The 19,906-nt window shown below is 35.6% G+C and overlaps 1 protein-coding gene across 6 annotated transcripts in view; it reads left to right on the top strand.

The window, feature by feature from the left end:
• LOC145694323 (uncharacterized) overlaps positions 1-19,906 on the top strand; it is a 50,493-nt gene that overhangs the window by 8,109 nt on the left and 22,478 nt on the right. For 5 of the 6 annotated variants that reach the window (XM_081770429.1, XM_081770427.1, XM_081770430.1 and 2 more), the window contains exon 2: positions 11,108-11,647. In XM_081770429.1, coding sequence (XP_081626555.1) covers positions 11,211-11,647 — 437 coding nt within the window. In that variant the 5' untranslated portion in view covers positions 11,108-11,210. Of the gene's footprint in view, positions 1-8,170; positions 8,201-11,107; positions 11,648-19,906 lie in introns of all 6 variants that reach the window. The other variant, XM_081770425.1, reaches the window with a different exon arrangement.

Below are 19,906 nucleotides of genomic sequence, written 5' to 3'. Positions count from 1 at the left end.
CCGTTTATGAAAACAAAATTAATGTTTACTGTTGTACTTGAAGCCAACATTTTTTTCTTTCCGCCTTTGTGTTAGGGACAGTTGAGTAACAATTGAAGGATTAATGTTACAGATTCATAATATTTCATTTATACTGCGTGAGTGTGAACAATGGTCTAAGATATTTCGCTATTTAGTAGTTTTTTTTATTTCTGCGCTCATTGAAAAGGGCAATCTTAAAAAAAAAGAATCAAGGTTATTTCCGGCAAATGTAGTGCAGCTCATTCTCTTGCCTACTTGAGATTGGTAGTTTCGTGAGTCTATATGACTATTTAGAAATAAGATCCCTGTTTGAATTTTAGGAACATTGAATGTTTTAAGATAGTACTAGCTTCGTAAGCCCAGAACATACGAAACGTGTTACATTGTTGCTACTAGGAAGTTATCATAACTTAATATTTTAGTTTGCATATTTATGTAAGGTTTTGTTATTTAAAGTTGAGTTCATAATTTATCTTCGTCCTTTGTATAAATAGTCGATAATTTTCATTGAATGCCAGTATCAAACTGCGCACTTGGAAAATATTGACAGTAAATTGACAAAAGCAAATAGTAAATCGAATAGAAGTTTTTCACCAGTCAATAATCTTTGAATCCTTTCTAATATTATTAAGAGATGAAACTGTACAAGCGAAGTAACGATGGTGAATGCTCGGTATTATTGACCATAAATTGACATCAGCTTATGTAATCCAACCGATAATAACAATAATAGTTCTCAGTTCACTTATTAAGTTAAGGTGAATGATCAGATAAGCCGGATATTTTTTCTTTAACGATCTTATTGATACTTTGTAAAAACTAGTTATATAATAATCATTGGACTTGAAGCCGGACTACTTCTGCTGAAGAGTTAGTGTAACTTATCCAGATAATAATTTCAGTGGTATTTTGCTCTTTTGAATATATATTTTTGATATAAAAAGTTTCTTAATGAAACTTTCATCAATTTTCTCCACTTTTGCGGTTTACTACTGGGCCATTCCATCGTCACGGGCAGGACATTTACACTACATTTTTGATGCTTTAAAGTTGTATATTTCTAAAAGAACAACATAAATTCTGCTAATTGTATGATATATGAGCAGTACAGACTTAGGAGTATATGTAGCTGATGTTTTCAGTATTTTTTTCTGTTTAGAGTAGAAAATATTAATTCCTAAACGTCTGTCACGGGTGGGGACAAAAAAGAGAAGTGACTTTCCACACACCAAGTGAATTTACAAAACTCTGTGAATTCTTAGCTCAAACTGTTTTTATTTAAACGGAAATGTATAAATGATGAAATTTTTTAACAAACTGTACATAAGAGAAATTTGCCAAATATTTATTTAATTAATAAACTAAACTTTACTGTGTCACGGGCAGGACACCGTGTGAATCAACACAAAACATCTCAATAAGAATGATTTCAAAAATGAAATAAAATAGAAAATAAGTCAATTTCTGCTGTTCGGCTATAGCATTTTACACAATTATATTTACTTTACTTGAGGCTTGCTTTTATCACATAAAAATAATAATATGTCGTACACTTATTTCTCACCACCTACACTTTAGGAAATGGTTTTATTTGCTCATTTACATCCACCTTGTAGGGAAATTCGTGCAAAACACTATTTAACAGTATATAAAATAGGTGTTGGTATCCAGTGCCCGTGCCGTGGAGAATCAGAGCCCGGGGCGAGAGTATACGACGCGTCGCTACGGCGCCACCGTAAAAATGAGTGAGATCGACAGACCAGCCGCAAAGCGTCACCATGGTTGGCGCGACGCGTAAGAAAATTTTCAAAAATAAACCCTGCTTTTCCTTGATTTTGAGCACTTTTCAATACTGTTTTCCTTCCATTTTATATATATATATAATTTTTTCCTCCTGAATTTTGCGCCCCCTTTGGCGCCCGGGGCCGTCACCCCGCTCGCCCCTCTTTCCCCGGGGCACAGCACTGCTGGTATCAAAGGTATTAAGGTATTATTTGATCGAAATGCACGTAAGACACATCTTCAGTCTTGAAAATTTTACCGCAATCGCTTAAGGTTTTCATACGAATTTCCTTGACTTCTTCGTCCTCTTCCACTGGGCTTTGTGCGATAGTTGCATGTCTATGTTTTCTTTTTCTGTCCACTAGAGAAAAATTCCATCAACACAAATGTTTCTTGTGTTATATCTTCAACAGCTGGTCTAACGCAAGCCTTGTTAACATGCACTCCTAAGTCGTTGCTCAGGATAGCTTCATGGCTTTCGGAATCAGCATTTTCAGAATCTGAATAAAAGTCTGTTAGAAATTTAAAGATTTTATGCGGATGAAGCTCAGGTGTAAAAGTTCGACGAACTACCAAATTTTCGCTGTCAAATTGCAGGAAAAACTGCTTTGATTGGGGACATTCAATTGACAAGAGCATTTTCCCGTCTTTTATTCAAAACGACGTTTTTTTTCAATTTCTGCTGATGATAGTATTAAAACAGATATATTTTGAAACGAAGAGCTTAAAGCTGCTACGAAATCAGCAGCACATTCTACAATTACTTTCTTTTGTTTCACAAAGTTCCATACTGGCCGTTTTGTACGTACTCCAATCCCATCTACTGCTCCCTTGAAATGAACAAAAAGCTGACGCTAATGATAATATTTATATGACACTTATTTTACTTTAAAACATCATACTGACAGTAATAGATAATCCTTTATTTAAGTAAATAATGTTCATGCTTAGAAAAACTTTATTTTGGTACACATTGAATCATTTTCTATCATGAATAACTAATGTACACAAACTATCCCACCAGTGGCATGCCCACTGTTACGGGCAGGACAAGTTTTCAAATTGAAATAAATCGAAATATATTGTTAGCATTAGTCTAAAGTTTGGTAAATGTGAAGTACACGTGCAAATTGTTACTTCTACTAAGTATAACCACATTCACAAATTTATTAATTCAGTACAATAACTTTGGGTAGTTTTCTGTCACGGGCAGGACACTCAAGTTGACGTTTATATCTTTAATGATATTATAAACAATTTTTATCCTGTTAACACTTTTTCAACTGCAGCTTGTAGCAAAAAGAAGCATCTTGAATAGCTCAAAGTTACTTCAGCCAAACATGCACAATATACCGTAAAATGTTGCCAAATACAAGAATACAAGAATAAAAAAAATCCTCGCAGCTGACATGTTACAAATTCACAACTCAGACTTAAAATTTTACGTGAATTCTAAGTATAAATAAGTTTTTCTTTATGAAAAAGTAAATTTCGTTTTACTTACTTCATATATACGTAAAAATGCATTGGTTTTGACAGTTTTCGAAAATTTGGGTTCAGGCTCACTTTCGTGTGGAATGGCCCTACTAGCATTTAAGTTTGTGAAGCACATTTCTTTTACTTATCTTCCTTGTCGGGATTTTTTTTCTTGAAGTGGTATCCCGTATGATTGATCGTATGGAACCTTGTGAATACTATCTCTAATGCACGTTTTTATCAACGTAACCTAACGTAGATTAGAGTATTTGTTACTACGTCATTCAAGTAAACAATTTAGTCATTCAAGTAAATCGAGGAGAGTTCGTTGCCTCTGATTAAAGTTGCCTCATTTACCAATGTGTTTAAAATACTAATTTTCACTTGTATCCGGATGCGCTCGAGTATTTAAAGGAAATAAATGAAAGTTATCATTGACTTCATAGATGGAACTTCGATGCGTCGTCGTAACTGCCATCTATGATAAACAAAAATAATGTGAACTGTTTGTTTGACATATTTTGTCTGTTGCCGTAAATTGTATTCTAATTGTTATTAAAAGATATATTATTGGTGAGATGTAATACGAGTCGTCAGGCAATCCTCGTTAATTTAATATCAGTGCATAGTAAAGATCTGTAAACCGTTAGTTTTGTTAGCATTGAGTGCAAGCTGAATCCAGTATCAAATACAGTGAAACCTCTCTATGTTGGCCACCATCGGTTCCATCGAAAAGTGGCCAACTTAGACAGGTGGCCAACTTACAGAAAATAAGTGTGATTTGTGTATTTTTAGAATAAGATTTCTAGTATTACTTGAGTGTAAAATTTTAATAAGCAGTGGCACGACAGCTACTTATAAATAATGTATATAATCATAAAATATACAGTACTGGTACTAGAAAATATTACTATAGTGTACAAGAGCGCCGATTTCTTTGTAAATTTGGGGGGCCCATTCAAATGCAGAAGGTATATATATGAAGATTTTAAGACAAATTGCACCTAAATTATACCAAATATTGTATACTCATAAATAAAATAGGGGCCACATGAGCTTTGGGGGGTCCGGGGCCCCTCGGTCCCCCCAGGATCGGCGCCCTTGATAGTATGTTTAATATATGTGCATACCTTTCTCTTCCTGAAAACTAGTCTGGTACATTGGATTTTTCGAATTGAAAACAATAACACAAACAACCATAAAATAGAAGTGTATGTACGCAGTTTATTGAAATTGATATTATAGCACACTGAATTATTCAGATTGAAAACAAGAAAAGCTAAGTTATAAATTGAGAAATTCATATGCAATTTATATGACTTCTTTTCACTTGTTACTGAATGGTGGTTCATTCTAGACGTATTTGTTTTATTCTTTTTGGCAGATATGTACATTCTAATATTATAGTTAACTACCTCTTGTTAATGAGCTAGAAGTGTTTCCCTCGAAGCCAAAGGTCTTTTGAGAAAATCTTCAGGGAATTCATATGTGACAAACTCCGCTATCTTTTGACAAGCCGACAGGTGCCAATAGTTGACAATTGAGGTGGTTAGTTTTGACCTTAAGAATTTTCCAGAATTACTAAAGCTCCCCACTGATGAGAGGAGTTGATATAGCTAATGGTTTTACCAAAACAGACAGGGTAAACAAATACGTACAACCATTTCCTGAATTCCTGTACGTGCCTTTTCTTATTCACAACTTCCTTCACCACCCCTTTATGAGGGTAGTGTTCTGGCCATTGACCTCCAAGAACAAATCGTGCGAATCTATCCTTTTTTGTGTCCAGTCACAAATACAGAACATCTGCCTCTCATATGGTGGCAAGATACACAGGTAAATTTATCATTATCATCATAGGGTAAACATTGCTTCAGTGTGGCCAACTTCCAAGATAGACAGGTGGCCAACTTATAGAGTAGTAAGTAACGAATGTCTTGTGGGAAAATGCAGGTTCAAGACGAACTAGGCCAAGATAAGCAGGTGGCCAAATTAGAGAGGTGGCCAAGTTGACAGGTTTCACTGTAGTAAATTTATCAGTGAATTTATTGAGTCAGGCCTACCTTATGAATTTAGTGTAAATGCGTGTTAAATAGCCTTCTGCCTCGTAGATCTTTATATCGACTAATGTGTAACAGCAGCTCATAAGATTATATACCAATAATGCATTATATTCATTGAACAACCATGTTCATCAAAACATCAATACATTTAAGGACCCGAACTATTCAGCTAACGGTGTTTGTTCCCCGATTCAGAGGATAGTAACTCAATCTGACTACAATCGTTTGACCAATTTATGATAAGGTGATTCAAACTGTGCAAACAATTAGTTTCGAGGAAATATTACTTCCTTTCGAAGTAATTCACAAAGGAAAAACTTAATGTTTATTAATTTCTTGAAGTGCAAATAATAACTTTCTAGTATTACTGCACATAGATATATTGGGTAAAATATTGACTAACGAACTGGAAAGATTCTTCATGAGATACTAAATGGCTGATATTACACGAGCTAATATCAAAGACTAACATTCATGTTATGTGCATTCATTGAATTTTCATTTTTTTCTTATTTTTATTTTCACCTTTTTAAATACTAAACTCGGATCTAAATAATTGTTCAATTAAAGACTGTTCTTAATTGTCTATATATTAGTATAAAGTATAACCATAAATCATTAAGCATTCTAAACATGGTGTGTCAAGTGCTTTATATTCCATAACTACATGAATATCTAATATCTAGCGTGTAACATAAATGATGCTACTTTTACTGTTGTTTATAGTAAGATTTGTAACCATTCCAAGAAGTTAAATATATATTTCACCATACTCAATATTCATACCAGTCAAGACTGAGTATAGAGGATTTTTATTGTCTTTCATATTATAACTTGTGTTTATGTAATAATATATAACTGAATGATAAATAAAGGTTTGAACAACTGCGTTCGCAGTCAAAGCTAAAATGGATCAATATATTAAGTACGAACTGTGATAATTTGGATTTTTGCTGCGATATTCAAATACACCATACGCATATTCTATTATTGTGTTGTGATATTGCAAATATATCGACTTCAAGTATTTTTTTTTGTTTATATACATTTTTGTATTGGGATGCTGTAGCGTAGTATGCTTATAATAGAAATAAAAGGAAAGATGGTATTCATGTATTTAATTCGTATCTCCTTTATTTTTTTTAAAATTATAATAAGAATAAGGGTACATATATGAATATATTCTAATATAAGGTTAAAAATCAACAGAATAAAGCTTAGAGAATAAAACTTAATGTAGTTACATAAACATAAGGTAATAATATAACATTATTTTCAGATATATTAGAAGAAATGATATTTATTTTCTCTATCGTGTTCGGTTGCGTAAATGATAATAGTTCTTTTTATGAAAGTAACCTCGAACATGTGTGTTTATAAATAATTGACGACAGATGTGATGTCGATACAAAAGATAAAATGTAAGTAAGGAATAATTAATATCGAGAAAGTATATAACGTTTTCTCAAGTTAGAAAGTGAACAAGGCTCTTTAAAGTTGCCGAAAACTACTTATTCAGTAATTAAGCTAGTAAATTCAAGTTTAAGAAGATTTCGACGTCGGAGATCTTTCCGTTTCTCTCCAACTATCCTTTCCTTCATGACTTACCCTAATCTTCCTCTCTTTCCTTCATCTTTTCTCCCTTTTTTCTCCATCTTTCTAGCTTTCTACATTTCTTTATCGTTTACTATTAGATTCTTCTAGTGTAATCTTTTCCCCTCTCCTATTTTCTTTCTTATACCTACCTTCCTTTTTGAAACTACATCCATTCTCACGGGTTGCTTGTGAGTATGCTAAATATGCGGTCAACAAAATTTCAAATTATCTTCGGATGAAGTTCGCCTGACTGTGTCACAACCAGAGTAACACCAGGGTAGCAGGCAAACCGGATCGAGTTTGGAGGGGACGGAGCGTTTCACACCTGTCATCAAGCCGGGTACCACGACCACGCACACAGAAAACCGATCAAGAAGGGAAAATTACTAGCTACCTAATGGAGATAAATTTTCAGAAGTAAACATATAAAGTGTTGAAGGGAAATTTGATTTTTTTTTTTTTTTTTTTTTTTTTGATAGACTGGTAAAGAATTAAGCTTCAATCTTGTTTCCTATGCAGGTTGTTAAATATGGTTTAGCTGTACAATTTCATATTAATTTTCTCGTAATAATGATTATAATCATAATAATAAAGCTTGGTATTCTGGCTGAAAATAAAAGATACGACAATTTTACAATAAAAACAATAATTTTAAGTTCTGTGAACGATAATGTGTTCCGATCAGGTTGTCACGCGTCGTCAGACGTATTTTCTCATTTTTACCATAAAACAAGATGCAGATTGCTATTGGATAAGAACACCAACACAACAGTAAGAATCATCTGCACATTTACAGAGTGAATTACGATCTATGAAATTTAGGTTATAATTCAAGATTCCTAACTTCCTACAAATATGAAAGAAAAAATCGAAATTTATTTCAAACATGTCTTTGTATGTGAGTGGTCTCAATATGTTCAGCCACTTCGTATTATATAAGTGTTAAGCACTCATATAATATGTCATTCGAGTAATTAACTGTAGGAGTGATGAGTCAAAAAAAAAAAAAAAACTCCCTGAGTGGGGATGGGCAGTGGGAATATTCCCAGTGGAAAGGAATTTAAAAATGGGAATATTCCCGGGTATTTTCCCTTGCCTATACATTCCCGGAAAGAAATTTATTTCCACTGGGGGCCAAAAGTAGCAAAAAGTAGGATGATTTTCGGAAGAAATGAGTTGATAGCGTTTTTCAAGTAGTCAAGAAAGTATTCAACCTTTTTTTTTTTTTTTAGGGCAGTAGTGGATTTATACAAAACGAAAAGGTAAGTGGAAGTGATTTATGTGAGAAAAGAAAGTGACTCGTTGGTAACGAAGATAGAAAACAGCGTGCCATGCGGGGCTCTGACCCGTCTTCATTCGTCAACGCTCGCTTTGCAATGCTGCCTGAATTTAATGTTGGTAACGTAATTTAACGTATGAAATCATAAGACAACCGCATCGGTATAGAATATCGCAAAAAAAAGTAGGTGCAAAAGCTAGGCCCCAATGCTAAAGAACAGCCAAAATTAGCAAAGTACTAATTTACAAATGATGAAAAGGTACCATTTTGTAAAGTAATTTAGAATTATGTAGAAATAGAGATAAAGTACTATTAATAAACCCTGAATCACCATTAGTAATAGACGTCGGTCTGTCTCCTGTCTCTGACTCGAAATTCTGAAGAGGTACTCGGACTTTTTTTTACATGTGAATTAATTTATGGAATTTCGAGAAATAGGTAGAATGAAAGGTCCACTTACATATAAAGTTAAAGTGTTACTATATAATTTTTCCACAATCATTTAGTTGATAGAACATTTATGCGTACTCTCTAAATATAATAAAGTGTTAATAAAATAACATATTACCCTTCAGAATATACATTTTAAAGAATCCTCTGTGGACAACAGTAATAATATGCTGTGATATAAAAATTAATTCTACTTTGAAATCATAATATAGTAATAGAATGCAATTTTCTTTCTGATTATACATAAATTCCCGGATAAATTTCCATTTTGGAAATCTTTCCATGGAATATTCCCGAAAAATATCTTCCTGGGAATTTACCCATCACTATCCCTGAGATGGAAATAAATACTACGAGAGAACGGTAACCCTACTTGAATCCTGTTGGGTAAATGCTCCCGGGATATTTCTGAAAGGCGAGGAAAATAATATACTATTGTTTGTTAAGTATAGAAAATCGTAAAGGTTTGCTTTTGGTAAATCACTCAAATAATTGTAGAAAAATTATAATTCGTTCACTAATTTTCTTATTATTGTCCCATAGAAGATTTGCGCTGAGGGATCTCCCTTTGTATAGATAAAAGCAGCCAATAGAAGTAAATGTTGAAAAATTACAATTGTTTTATGATTTGCGTGTAAGTACACCTTACGCATGTAGTCCTTAAAACACAAACCAACCCATGCTAAATGGCTTGTGAAAACAATTACTAACTAACCGCGGCAGGGCAGGGCCAAGCTTGTTGGCAAGCCGGGGTGTTTTGAGGTAGCGGGCGCGTCAGCAATGGTAGGTATATGCGTAAGTGAGGTTACTGAAAATAGATGTGGTTTGCCAATGTAATAAATTTCAATAGCAATTGCCATCATTTTCTACTAGCAACACTATTTGTTAATATAAAATACCATTTCTCTATACTCCAAAGAAAATACATCGAAAGAAATAGTAGCACCTAACAGACTCCTCTTTCTTATGCACTCACTTATTTTTGTTCGACGTAATGCACTTCTAATGATTTTACACTAGTAGACCAGCAATATCAAATCTAAGATACAGCTGTATTACTTTTTATTAAATTCTGTCGCTTGAGAAATTTGCTTTTTTAAAATTTTGTTCTTTGGTGCAAACTATCTAATTTCACCTGTAAATCTTCCAAACTGTGTTGCGCCAAAACAACAGCACCAGACAGAAAATGACTGTTTTCTACATCCAAATAGGAAAGATAACCATTTAAATCGTGAACTACCTACTAATGTAAACAGCAATTTATTTGGGTAAAATAAATTTTGTTTTTGATGTTAGGCTAAAAGGAAAGGTAACATTATTGCTATTCTCACCTTTTTATTTTACTTTCATTTTTAGCATAAATGAAATTTCTAGCTAGCACATGCGCTGTTTGGTGTTAAGATTTGTGTGGTATTGATTTTGATTGTCTGATTATCGAAAAACATTGTATAACCATAATACCATGTGTATATATTTATCGAACAGTTTTACTTAAGTAAAATATACCGTATGTTTATGCACTTAATACGTTTGTTCTTTCGTTAACTTAAGGTAGGTATGATGAACTATAATAAGATTAAATGAGTATATACCCTATTGCATCCCATATAAGAACTCTCTAGATGTTCTGCGGTTAGCTTGTGCACCTTCTACGCAAGATACTGATTTATTTCTGGTAAGATCTAATGTTGATAGGATCCAGCATTAATCAGTAGGTCCTACATACTGAATATTTTTACCAAAGTGATGCTTAACGCGATTATAACGAGAAATACCATAAGTTACTTTTAAAAAAATGTGACTAATATTGTGAAGCAAAAATACCGAAAAAAAGGTAAGTTCTTAAAATTAAAACATAGGACAATGAAAACAAAATGAATTTACTAGAAATTGCTAGTGCTATTGCATTTGAGTAAAAACAAAAGACCTCAGGGAAGAGCGGATTTTTTTAAAAAATATTACAGTAAGTTTCGAAAACGTTATGCATTTTTAATTGGAAAATTTGTATAACATGCTTTCCATATTTTATTTAAAAAATATATTTTCTGTCCTCGTGCAACGCTGGATGTTGAGAATTCGTAACTACCTCAAATCGAAAAGCAAAAATAGTACATCGATAAAATGAACTTATGTATTAAAAAACACTATACAAGAGAGGTAATATAGGTCTATAATATACTCACATAAAGTAGAAGAAAAAATATAAATATCAGTATTTCGGTACGAATCTGTATTTTCAGTATTATGGTATATCAATATTTTAGTATCGGTATTAGGAAAATTTTAGATATTATAAAATAGTGATTTTAGTACCTTTCACTCCCGTAGTCTGATCCTAAACGATTTCACTCACCAACTGAATTTTACCTGAAGCGGCTTTTACCTTGTCTTCCTCTGGCCTACTCATAATTTTTGTTAATTTCTTTCTTATTGTTTTCAGCCTTGTTTGTTGAGTGCTGAAGGTTTCAGTCTCTAACGTGGACAGTTTTTGTGTGAGCGAAATTCCTTTTCATTGTTTGTACTTTGGTCGTAATAAAATTGAAATGAAAATAGAAAACGATCATATTAATGTTGAAATGAAAACAGAAAACGAGCCATTTGAAGAATGTAATTATGTACTAAGTTCTAGTGACACTAGTGATCACAAAGATCCTCTTAAAATACGTTTGGATGTTAAGAAACGAGAAAGTGCAACAGAACGAGAGAATATCGCTTCAGAAAGTAATAAGGATGAAACAATATCCGATTGGAAACTAACTTCGGAAGCAATATGTTTAGTCAAGCGTTTATCAACAGATGAAGTAGTCGTAAATGCCAATCATTTTCACAGTAACATCGAGCCATGGTCCCGGGATTTTACACACAACACGGAAGAGTCAAACAGTCACTTGTCTGGCACTATTGGAGAGAAGGGCGATCAGGAAGTGGATGTTCAAGAAAATGATAAGCGAGAAGCGGGTAACGATGCTCGAGCCCTCAGGTACGTTTAAATTCGTTTTGTTTCACCATGCGTATGGTGCGTACAAATATGTATTTTCAACATTTGAAATACGTCGTTAACTATTCTTTTCTTCGTTTACTTTAAACTGAGTTAATTGAATCGCAAACGTTTGAAAAGTAGAGAATGCAACATAACGCTTAAGTTTGTAAGGGGGGAGAAATTTTGGCAATGAAATAAGTATCCAAAAGTAATTACAATTTGCTGTAAAGGTCGTATTGCTATAAGGGTTTTGTGTTAGGATTGAATACTGACACGCTTCTGACAAGGAAAGGACATGAACCTGTCAACCTAATCAAACTCAGTCGATTCGATAAACATAACAAAGGTATTAATCCAATGTTCTCGGTATTGCTACCAGAGTGAATGTTGTGCTGAGCTTTCGTTACGATGCAACGGTAACATCTTCAGAGCTTTTTCTTGGAGTGTGCTGGTATTACAATGTATATTGTAATCTTATAACGTTATCGTTATATAATTCTCAATCAACCCTCATATGCAAAGAGAAATTCTTGGAGTTACTATGCAGCAGAACAAAAATTCTTAGGAACCGAGATGATGCGAACTCCTTTGCTCGTATTATGTGTGTGTGTGTGTGTGTGTGCATCCACCCGGCTACTTTCCTCTTCGTGCGACCAAATATGGACAAAAAATTCTACTCAGTTTAACATTCTCCTCCCTCCTACCCCAAAGCTAAAAGGCAGAAGTGGACTATACGTCATAATGTGCATTTTTTACAATAATTAGTTATTACGTATATTATTATGTGTTTAAATATGATTAATATGTTCCCAATAAGATAATATTCAATTGATCAACTTTTATAAGTGAAGAAAATGCTTAAAAACTAAGTGTTGTGTAGGAACTATTTTTTCCTCTAGTGTATCTCTACGCCTTCAGAGCGATTACAAGGTGTAACGCGTAAAAAGGCAGGCACGACTTTGATACTGGAAAGGGATCGGTAAAGATGTAACTTGAACCCTCTCACAAAATGTTTTATATTTACAGAATTTTGAAACCACAAGTGGAAAATGTGGAAATAGATATCTCCAGTAAAGTTTTAAAAATTAATAAGAAGTGCATATACAAAGTAGAATGGTGGAATTATCAGCAACCAAAAGAAATAGAAAATATGTGAAGATACCAAAAGAACTACAAGCCGTTTTCAGAAAAAGAGAGGTGATATGTCCACATAAATGGACTTATCACCTCTGTTTTCAGAAAAAAACATAAGTGGACATTAGGGTAATCCAGAAACATATGGCCGAAAACGAAATTTGTGCAGGAGACTGCGGCACCCTCTAATTTTTTTACTTCCAATGTTAGTATTATTTTGGTAGAATTTCAGCTTCCTAGTCCCACTGGAAGATGGTGCTCAACCAGCTTTTTCCTTAAGAAATACAGTGGGACCTCGGCTATCTGATAGTTTTCGGGTATTTCCTAACGCCTATTCAACCGATATGTACCAAATTTGGAGAGTAAACTTCTATTGCTATCTAGTTTTGTTCCTTATTTGAATTGTAAAAAAGTTAACTTTTTACATGCTATTATTTTTTATTTAGAAACGAGTTAAATTAGAGAAGCATGTACATACAATTACATTTGAACAATTTACATACTATATTTAGACACATTTATACCGGTGTATACAAACATGGAAAGTATAGCAAACACAAGTGACGTCCTCCATGGTGGATTATAGAAAGACCGGTTTCATAGGATGAACTCAGTTAAAAGAGCAAAATAAAAATAAATGCGCAAAGTAATAAACAACAAAGAAAACTGAAACAAAGTATTTTATATCTATCTTATCCTGATAAAACAGTGAATGTTTAACAGTAGCACAGTGACCAATTCACAATTGCAAGGCATCTTTCGCGGACTTCTTAGTTGTCTGTGTAGGAACTGTTTTCCGATTTGCCTCAACAACTTGCAGGAGAAACTGTTTATCTTCTTCGTCGTTTGTTAAGAGATTATTAAACTCCTCGAAGAGCTTGATCCCTCTTTCTGCGGTGTCATTCACGACTCGAAGTTGTTTCACTGGCTCTTTGCCTTCGAGATAGTCTTGGTTCTTCTTCCATTCACCCGGCGGAAGGTTAAGAAATTCATCTCTAATCTGTAAGCTGGAGAGAAGCTTTGACGTCCGGCTGGTTGCAAAATCTCCGAGACTTACTCCTGCTTTGAGTAAGTTCGCATCACCTCTCACGTTCCTCTATCTGGGCTCAGTTCTCATTCCTTGGAAAATTTAGTTTTTCTCTTCTGCTGTAACACTGAGAACAAGGCGAGACCTACCAATTCATCGGAAATGTACCATAAATGACGTTCGAAGACTTTTCTTGCGATGATGCTGATCTCATTATTGATATCTTGATATTTCTGCAACTCGATCCAGAAGCTCAGATCTCCAGCAGGAGCTTCAGCTGCTAGTGGAGCTTGTATCCATACCTTGGTGTAGAGAAGGGCTCCGAACAGTACGAAACGCTCAAGTTGGGTTTCCTCCTTCTTCAGCAGCTTGAACACATCACGCTGATCTCGAAAAAGGAAGATTGTCATTGCGTAAATTAACTTCGCCATCTACCGAGCGTGGTGAACTGGCCCTGGAGCTCTCCAATGAATCTTGTTAGGGGGAGATCCTAGAACAAGCATCGTCAGCTCGATGAGTTCTTGATAACCGTCTCTGGGTTGCAATTCCCTTTCGATAGTTTCCCTCAGGAAGTCTACAGTTGAGACCATGAAAATTTCACTTTCCTTCTTGATTTCCAATGGCCGAAAATTGTCTCTCTGTACCGGATCCCAAACCGCCTTGAATCTCTTGAAGATAGGAATGTCAGGTGAATTCGAGCAACCATAGCACAGGGCGAAGACTTTCACCAAAATCAATTCCATCACGTGGTGACGACAAGCTAACCACAAGCTCTCGGCCAATCGTGTGTTCAAGAAGAAATCCCACTCCATTGATATAACCTGTGTTCACAGGGGTGGTGTCGAAACTCATGGCCTGCACTTTGTCGATAGTTTCCACTGTGTGATAAGGTCATGAACGATCTTGGCTTGATTCTGCCCTGTCCCTGAATACAATTTTAGCACACCAAGAAGCTTCTCGTGACCATCGCCAGAAACAAGTACTGTCAGATGGTCAACTTTTCCCCCACCGAAAATTTCAGGTAGAATTTTCCCATCCCAGTGGATCACGAGAGGATATTCCGGAGAAAATCCTCTCTTCAGGAAATCCGCTCCCTTTTCTCTGGATTTCTTTCGCTCCCTGCGGACTGAGCGTCGTGAAAGTGGAAGGGATCTAGGGTCGCAACAAAGAGCTACTGCTATCGAGACCATTAACCGGACTGCTTGGCGATCAGATGTTTTATTTCGATCCAGAGAGTCTGTTACTAACTGGGTGAAGATCTTGGGTGTTGTGACCTTTTCCGTCCGTTTCTGTCGTTTCCGGCTTAGACATCCAGCTGGTTCAAATTATTCATCCGAACTGGAAGAATTTTCGGAGTTTTCTTCTTCATCTGTAAAGCAAACATTGGAAGCTGCTGCTGATGATGATGAAGCAATTGCTCTTTGTCTGCGTTCTTCTTCTTTGTTTCGTAGCTGAAGAGTTCGCTCCTGCTTTTGTACAAGTGCCTTGTCTTCTGCAGCCAGAAACATCTTACGATCCCCCCGTTGATCTAGGAGAAAATCACAATCTTCCTTTATTGTCATAACCGTAGTGGTTCCAATAACTTTACAAACTTCAACTCCCTACTGCGCTGGGCTTTAGAAGTGCGCCCCTTGTTTTTCTTCAGCAGCAACCAATTGCAATGGATTTTTTTTCTATTTTTTCAACTACATGTTTCTTCAGAGTTCTAGGAATTGCAGCCTTAGTCCACAACATCATCAATTCTTTGGTTGTCGCCTGGCTCGCATTTCGCACCGAATTATTGTATGATACATTTAGGTGATAATGTAACCGTTGTAATACCTGCTTCGTAGTTGGAAGCTGTTTCAACCTTAATAGCGGCTGTAAGTCACGGACACCAATCAGGAAAAAACTTCGTTGCTCGAGCGAGGTGATGCCATTTTGTGACAAGTTCAGAATGAAACACCATTAAGATCACTTCGAAACCTATGTTGAATCGTACTTACAGTTTTGTCCCAGACTCAGTTTAACTTACTAGTATAACACTAACACAAACACATGAACATAAATACTAAGCTAAGCACAGTCTTTGCATGAAACTTTATTGGTTCTGGTCCCAGGTTCCTATTATTCTTCCCCAATCTCCACCAACAATACTTTCTTCTTCTTCCTTCTTCATAAATTTTACTGCGTTTTTAAATTTTTAAAAGTTTCGAAAACAAAAAGCTGTTTTTCCAATATATTTCTTTAATGACTCGCCTGCCTCCATCGGCAACACCGAAAAATAAATAAAAAAAGTATGCAAAAGATTAATTAGCATTTAGGAAACATTATTCCTTATTCTAATCATTAAATAAGTAAACCAACGTAGATAACAGCAATATACAATCCAGTGTTCCATTTAATAATTACTAATAAAGAGCTTATACCTAAATATTGAACACGAATAAAAAACAGCAACTTTAACCATATCTCATGTCTCACTAATTGTATGTGTATATCTTGTAATAGAATAAATAAGGAATGTCTCACGTTTATGATATGTTATTTAAAAATGCTATATATAACAAAGCAAAATAATGGGGAAAATGTGGTCTATTATGGGGTCGTTGAGCACCATCTTCCCTTTGAGGTAGAAATCCAAAATTTTACCCTAAAGTTACTATGGATGAATGTAAAAAACTTAGGGGGTACCCCAGGCTGTAGCACAAAAATGAATTTTTTGGACCACCCTAGTGTGCATATAAATTGGACTTATTACTTTTGCTCACATCATATCATGATTCCAAAATATATCTTCTTGGTTTTTTGCCAATTACCTCGTTGTTACGTATGTGCATTTAGAACCATTGCTCACAAATTAACAATAAGGACTTCGGACATTATCCGTATCAGTCATAACCCCATTTCCGAAAAAAAATTGGACATATCACCTTTGCCCAGATACCCATCAATATATTTAATGTAGCGTAGTTCAAGGTTACATTTGTCCTCTGCAACCATCTGGTGCTTAGTTTGCTTTTTGCACACGTCACGAATTTCCTTCCAGACGCTCTAGAAGAAGCTCGGAAATATAATTTTTACAAGATTGTAAAAAATAAGGTCTATCCCTTTTGCAGTTCTATCCCTTGTCAGCAACGGTGATTACGCGACCAATTCCGTCTTTATTAATCCGATAACACCCGAACCTAAAGACCCTCATAGTGTAATGTTCCCTTATCGGAACATAAACCTCGATACCGTCATAGAATGGCTTATCCCGAACGGAAATACACGGTAATCGAACCACACACTGTCATAATCTTAAGCAATTGCTGTATTTCTATTAGTTTTTGTTATTGGGCAATAGCGTGCTCTGGTGTTGCTGGTGGAAACTGTTCTCTGACTGGCTGATGGTTCTTTTCGTACTGAGAAGCTGAAGCCAGATATCAAGTGGATGCTAACCTTCGTCAATGTTGGTGGAGGCATTGTGTTTACCAACGAATAGAGCTTCATGTATTTTCCTGTCGCAGAGCTGTTTGCTTTTCTTTAGAACTTCAATTTGGCCCCACATACCCGTGGTCGGCTATTGCAGATTTTTCAGGTTATTCAGTCTGGTGTTTCGCTGGTGTTCTTTCATTCTGTCTTCAATATTCCTTCCCGTTTCGCAATGTAGGTGGCGCTACATTCACATGTGCTACTATGGATACCCAGTGTCTTTAATCCCAATGAGCCTTTTTGGGTTGGTAGAAAACTTGACCTTAGGTGGGGGCAAGGTACCGTCTTGATGTTGGATTTCTTCAGTAGTCTTGCTAGTTGATTAGAGGTTTTTCCCACGTGTGGAATAACAGCAACATTTTCCTTGTATCCCGTTTTGTCTTCTTTTGTGGCGCAATTTCTTTACTATATTTTCTCATGGCTGTCTTGATCTGTTTCGATGACTGTGCGTTATATTTAAATACCGTTTTATCTGACAGAATTGTAAGCTCTATAACATTAAAGGATAACTCATTTATTATCAGTTAAGAAAAATTAACTTTCTAAGTAAACCTCGTACAAAGGCAGCTCTGAGAAATTTCCCTTCGCAAACAGACAAGTGTATATGCATGTGTGCGTCTTTGCGACGCAGAAAATCCTTTCGCTTCTACAAATATGGTTACAAAATTTACCCCCTCTGCATTCTTAACCACAGTGCTTGATGGGTATTTTTAACTATTATGTTATCCATTGCGTGGCGTTGGTGGCTGAGAGCATCGGAGTGAGGAGGGACTGGCAACAGTGAATTCAGTCGGAGATGGACGACGGTGAAAGAAGTTTGTTAAAATAATGTGAATGTCTCGACAAAAGAAGCTCTTAAAAATATTATTTCTAACAAACTGTGAAACCAAAGTAAAATTCATAAAATACAATGAAGGTTACCAACAGTGCAGCGTTTCTAACCTGAAAACAGAGGTTCGACACAGACAATTTAAAGATATAAGTATAGCAAAAATAGAGTTTTTCCCTCTAAGATGATGTTTACGTGATCGTGAATCGCGAAAAAAAAAACAGGGCCTTAGGTAAAGATATAATTGTACGATTAGAATACAAATAATTACATAAGTGTTAACAATGTTTAGTTGAATTATGTATATAAATTTCTAGATATGCATAATATTTTTGCGTTTTCTTTGATTTCCTCTATGCATGAAAATGAAGCGTTTTAAGTAAACTAGTAACTCCATGTTCCGTTCATAAGTGTAATTAAATACTTAGTGTTAACGTTGTAAATACCGCTTAATATTGTGCCCTTATACTGGGTTATACGAACACATTCTAGTGTCCGAATTCTGGGTAAGCGGGTTGGAAGTGATGGTTGTGACAGGTTAACTTGGTGGGTGCCATTAGGTGTATCTGTGCGCGGGTCCGGTATGCAATAAAGACGGTAATATTGCATGGTGGATCCGGGCGGGGTGTAGCTGGCGGGACCCGCAAAGTGAACAATAGGCAAGGCTATTATGATGGTAATGTTCCTAACCACTGAAACAAAAGCACTGTATTATCACTCACCCACCCACTTACATTTTAACAATAAAGTAGCGGAATGCATCAGTGTGTCATAAACGAAATACCGCCACAGGTTATCTGCATCTACTATTTGGTTTTCTCTGTGTATTAGAATATTTACTACCCCCATCTTCTGTGTAAGATGATGAAAACTGGTATCATCAACGTAGAGATAAGTGTATATGGGTTTCCTGTATATTGACTGGCCTAGACTTCTTGTTTCTTGAATACGAGCACAACCATTCTGAATTCTATACACCGCAACATTCAGTTCACAATGAAAATAGAAAACTCCCGTTCCTGCACATACTCGTATGCAAGAAACCAGATGGAAGTCTAGGCCACCCAATCTATAGGAAACCCACGCACACTGATCTCTACCTCGACGATACCAGTTTTCATCAGCCTGCACACAAGATGGGTATGTTAAATAATCTAATACACAGAGCACACCAAATAGCTGAACAGATAATATAAGCATAGCGCTCTCTAACCTGGGAAACGTATTTAAATTCAACAGATATTCGTCGGAACAGGTCAAGGCAGCCATGAGAATATTCAGTAACAGAAATTGCGCCACAAAACAAGACAATACGTGAGACAAGGAAAATATTGCAGTTATTCCATACGTGGGAAAAACCTCTAATCAACTAGCAAGGCTACTGAAGAAATTCTACCTACCCCAAAAGATCCATTGGGATTAAAAACACAGGCCATCCATAGGTTCACATGTGAATATAACGCTACTTACATAAGCGAAACGAGAAGGAATATTTAAGGCAATGAAAGAACACCAGCAAAAGATCAGACTGAAACAACCTGAAAAATCTGCAATAACCGAACACCGCATACAATAAAATCATACTACTATGTGGAACCAAATTGAAGTTCTAAAGAAAAGCAAACAGTTCTGGGGCAGGAAAGTACAAACTTCTACACACTCCAACCCATACCAATTGCATACTCCAACCCACAACTCTGAAGACGTTACCGGGTAACGAGAGCTCAGCCAATATTCACTCTGGCAGCAATCACGAAAACACTGGATTAACACTAGACCCCAACAAATCTACATAACAAAGATATGTCCATGC

This window comes from Thermobia domestica, chromosome 9, assembly GCF_964235325.1.
Source record: "Thermobia domestica chromosome 9, izTheDome1.hap1.1, whole genome shotgun sequence".
NCBI classification, from domain to species: domain Eukaryota; kingdom Metazoa; phylum Arthropoda; class Insecta; order Zygentoma; family Lepismatidae; genus Thermobia; species Thermobia domestica.
Note: the sequence above shows the minus strand (reverse complement) of the source record. Positions and strands in the feature narration are given on the sequence as shown.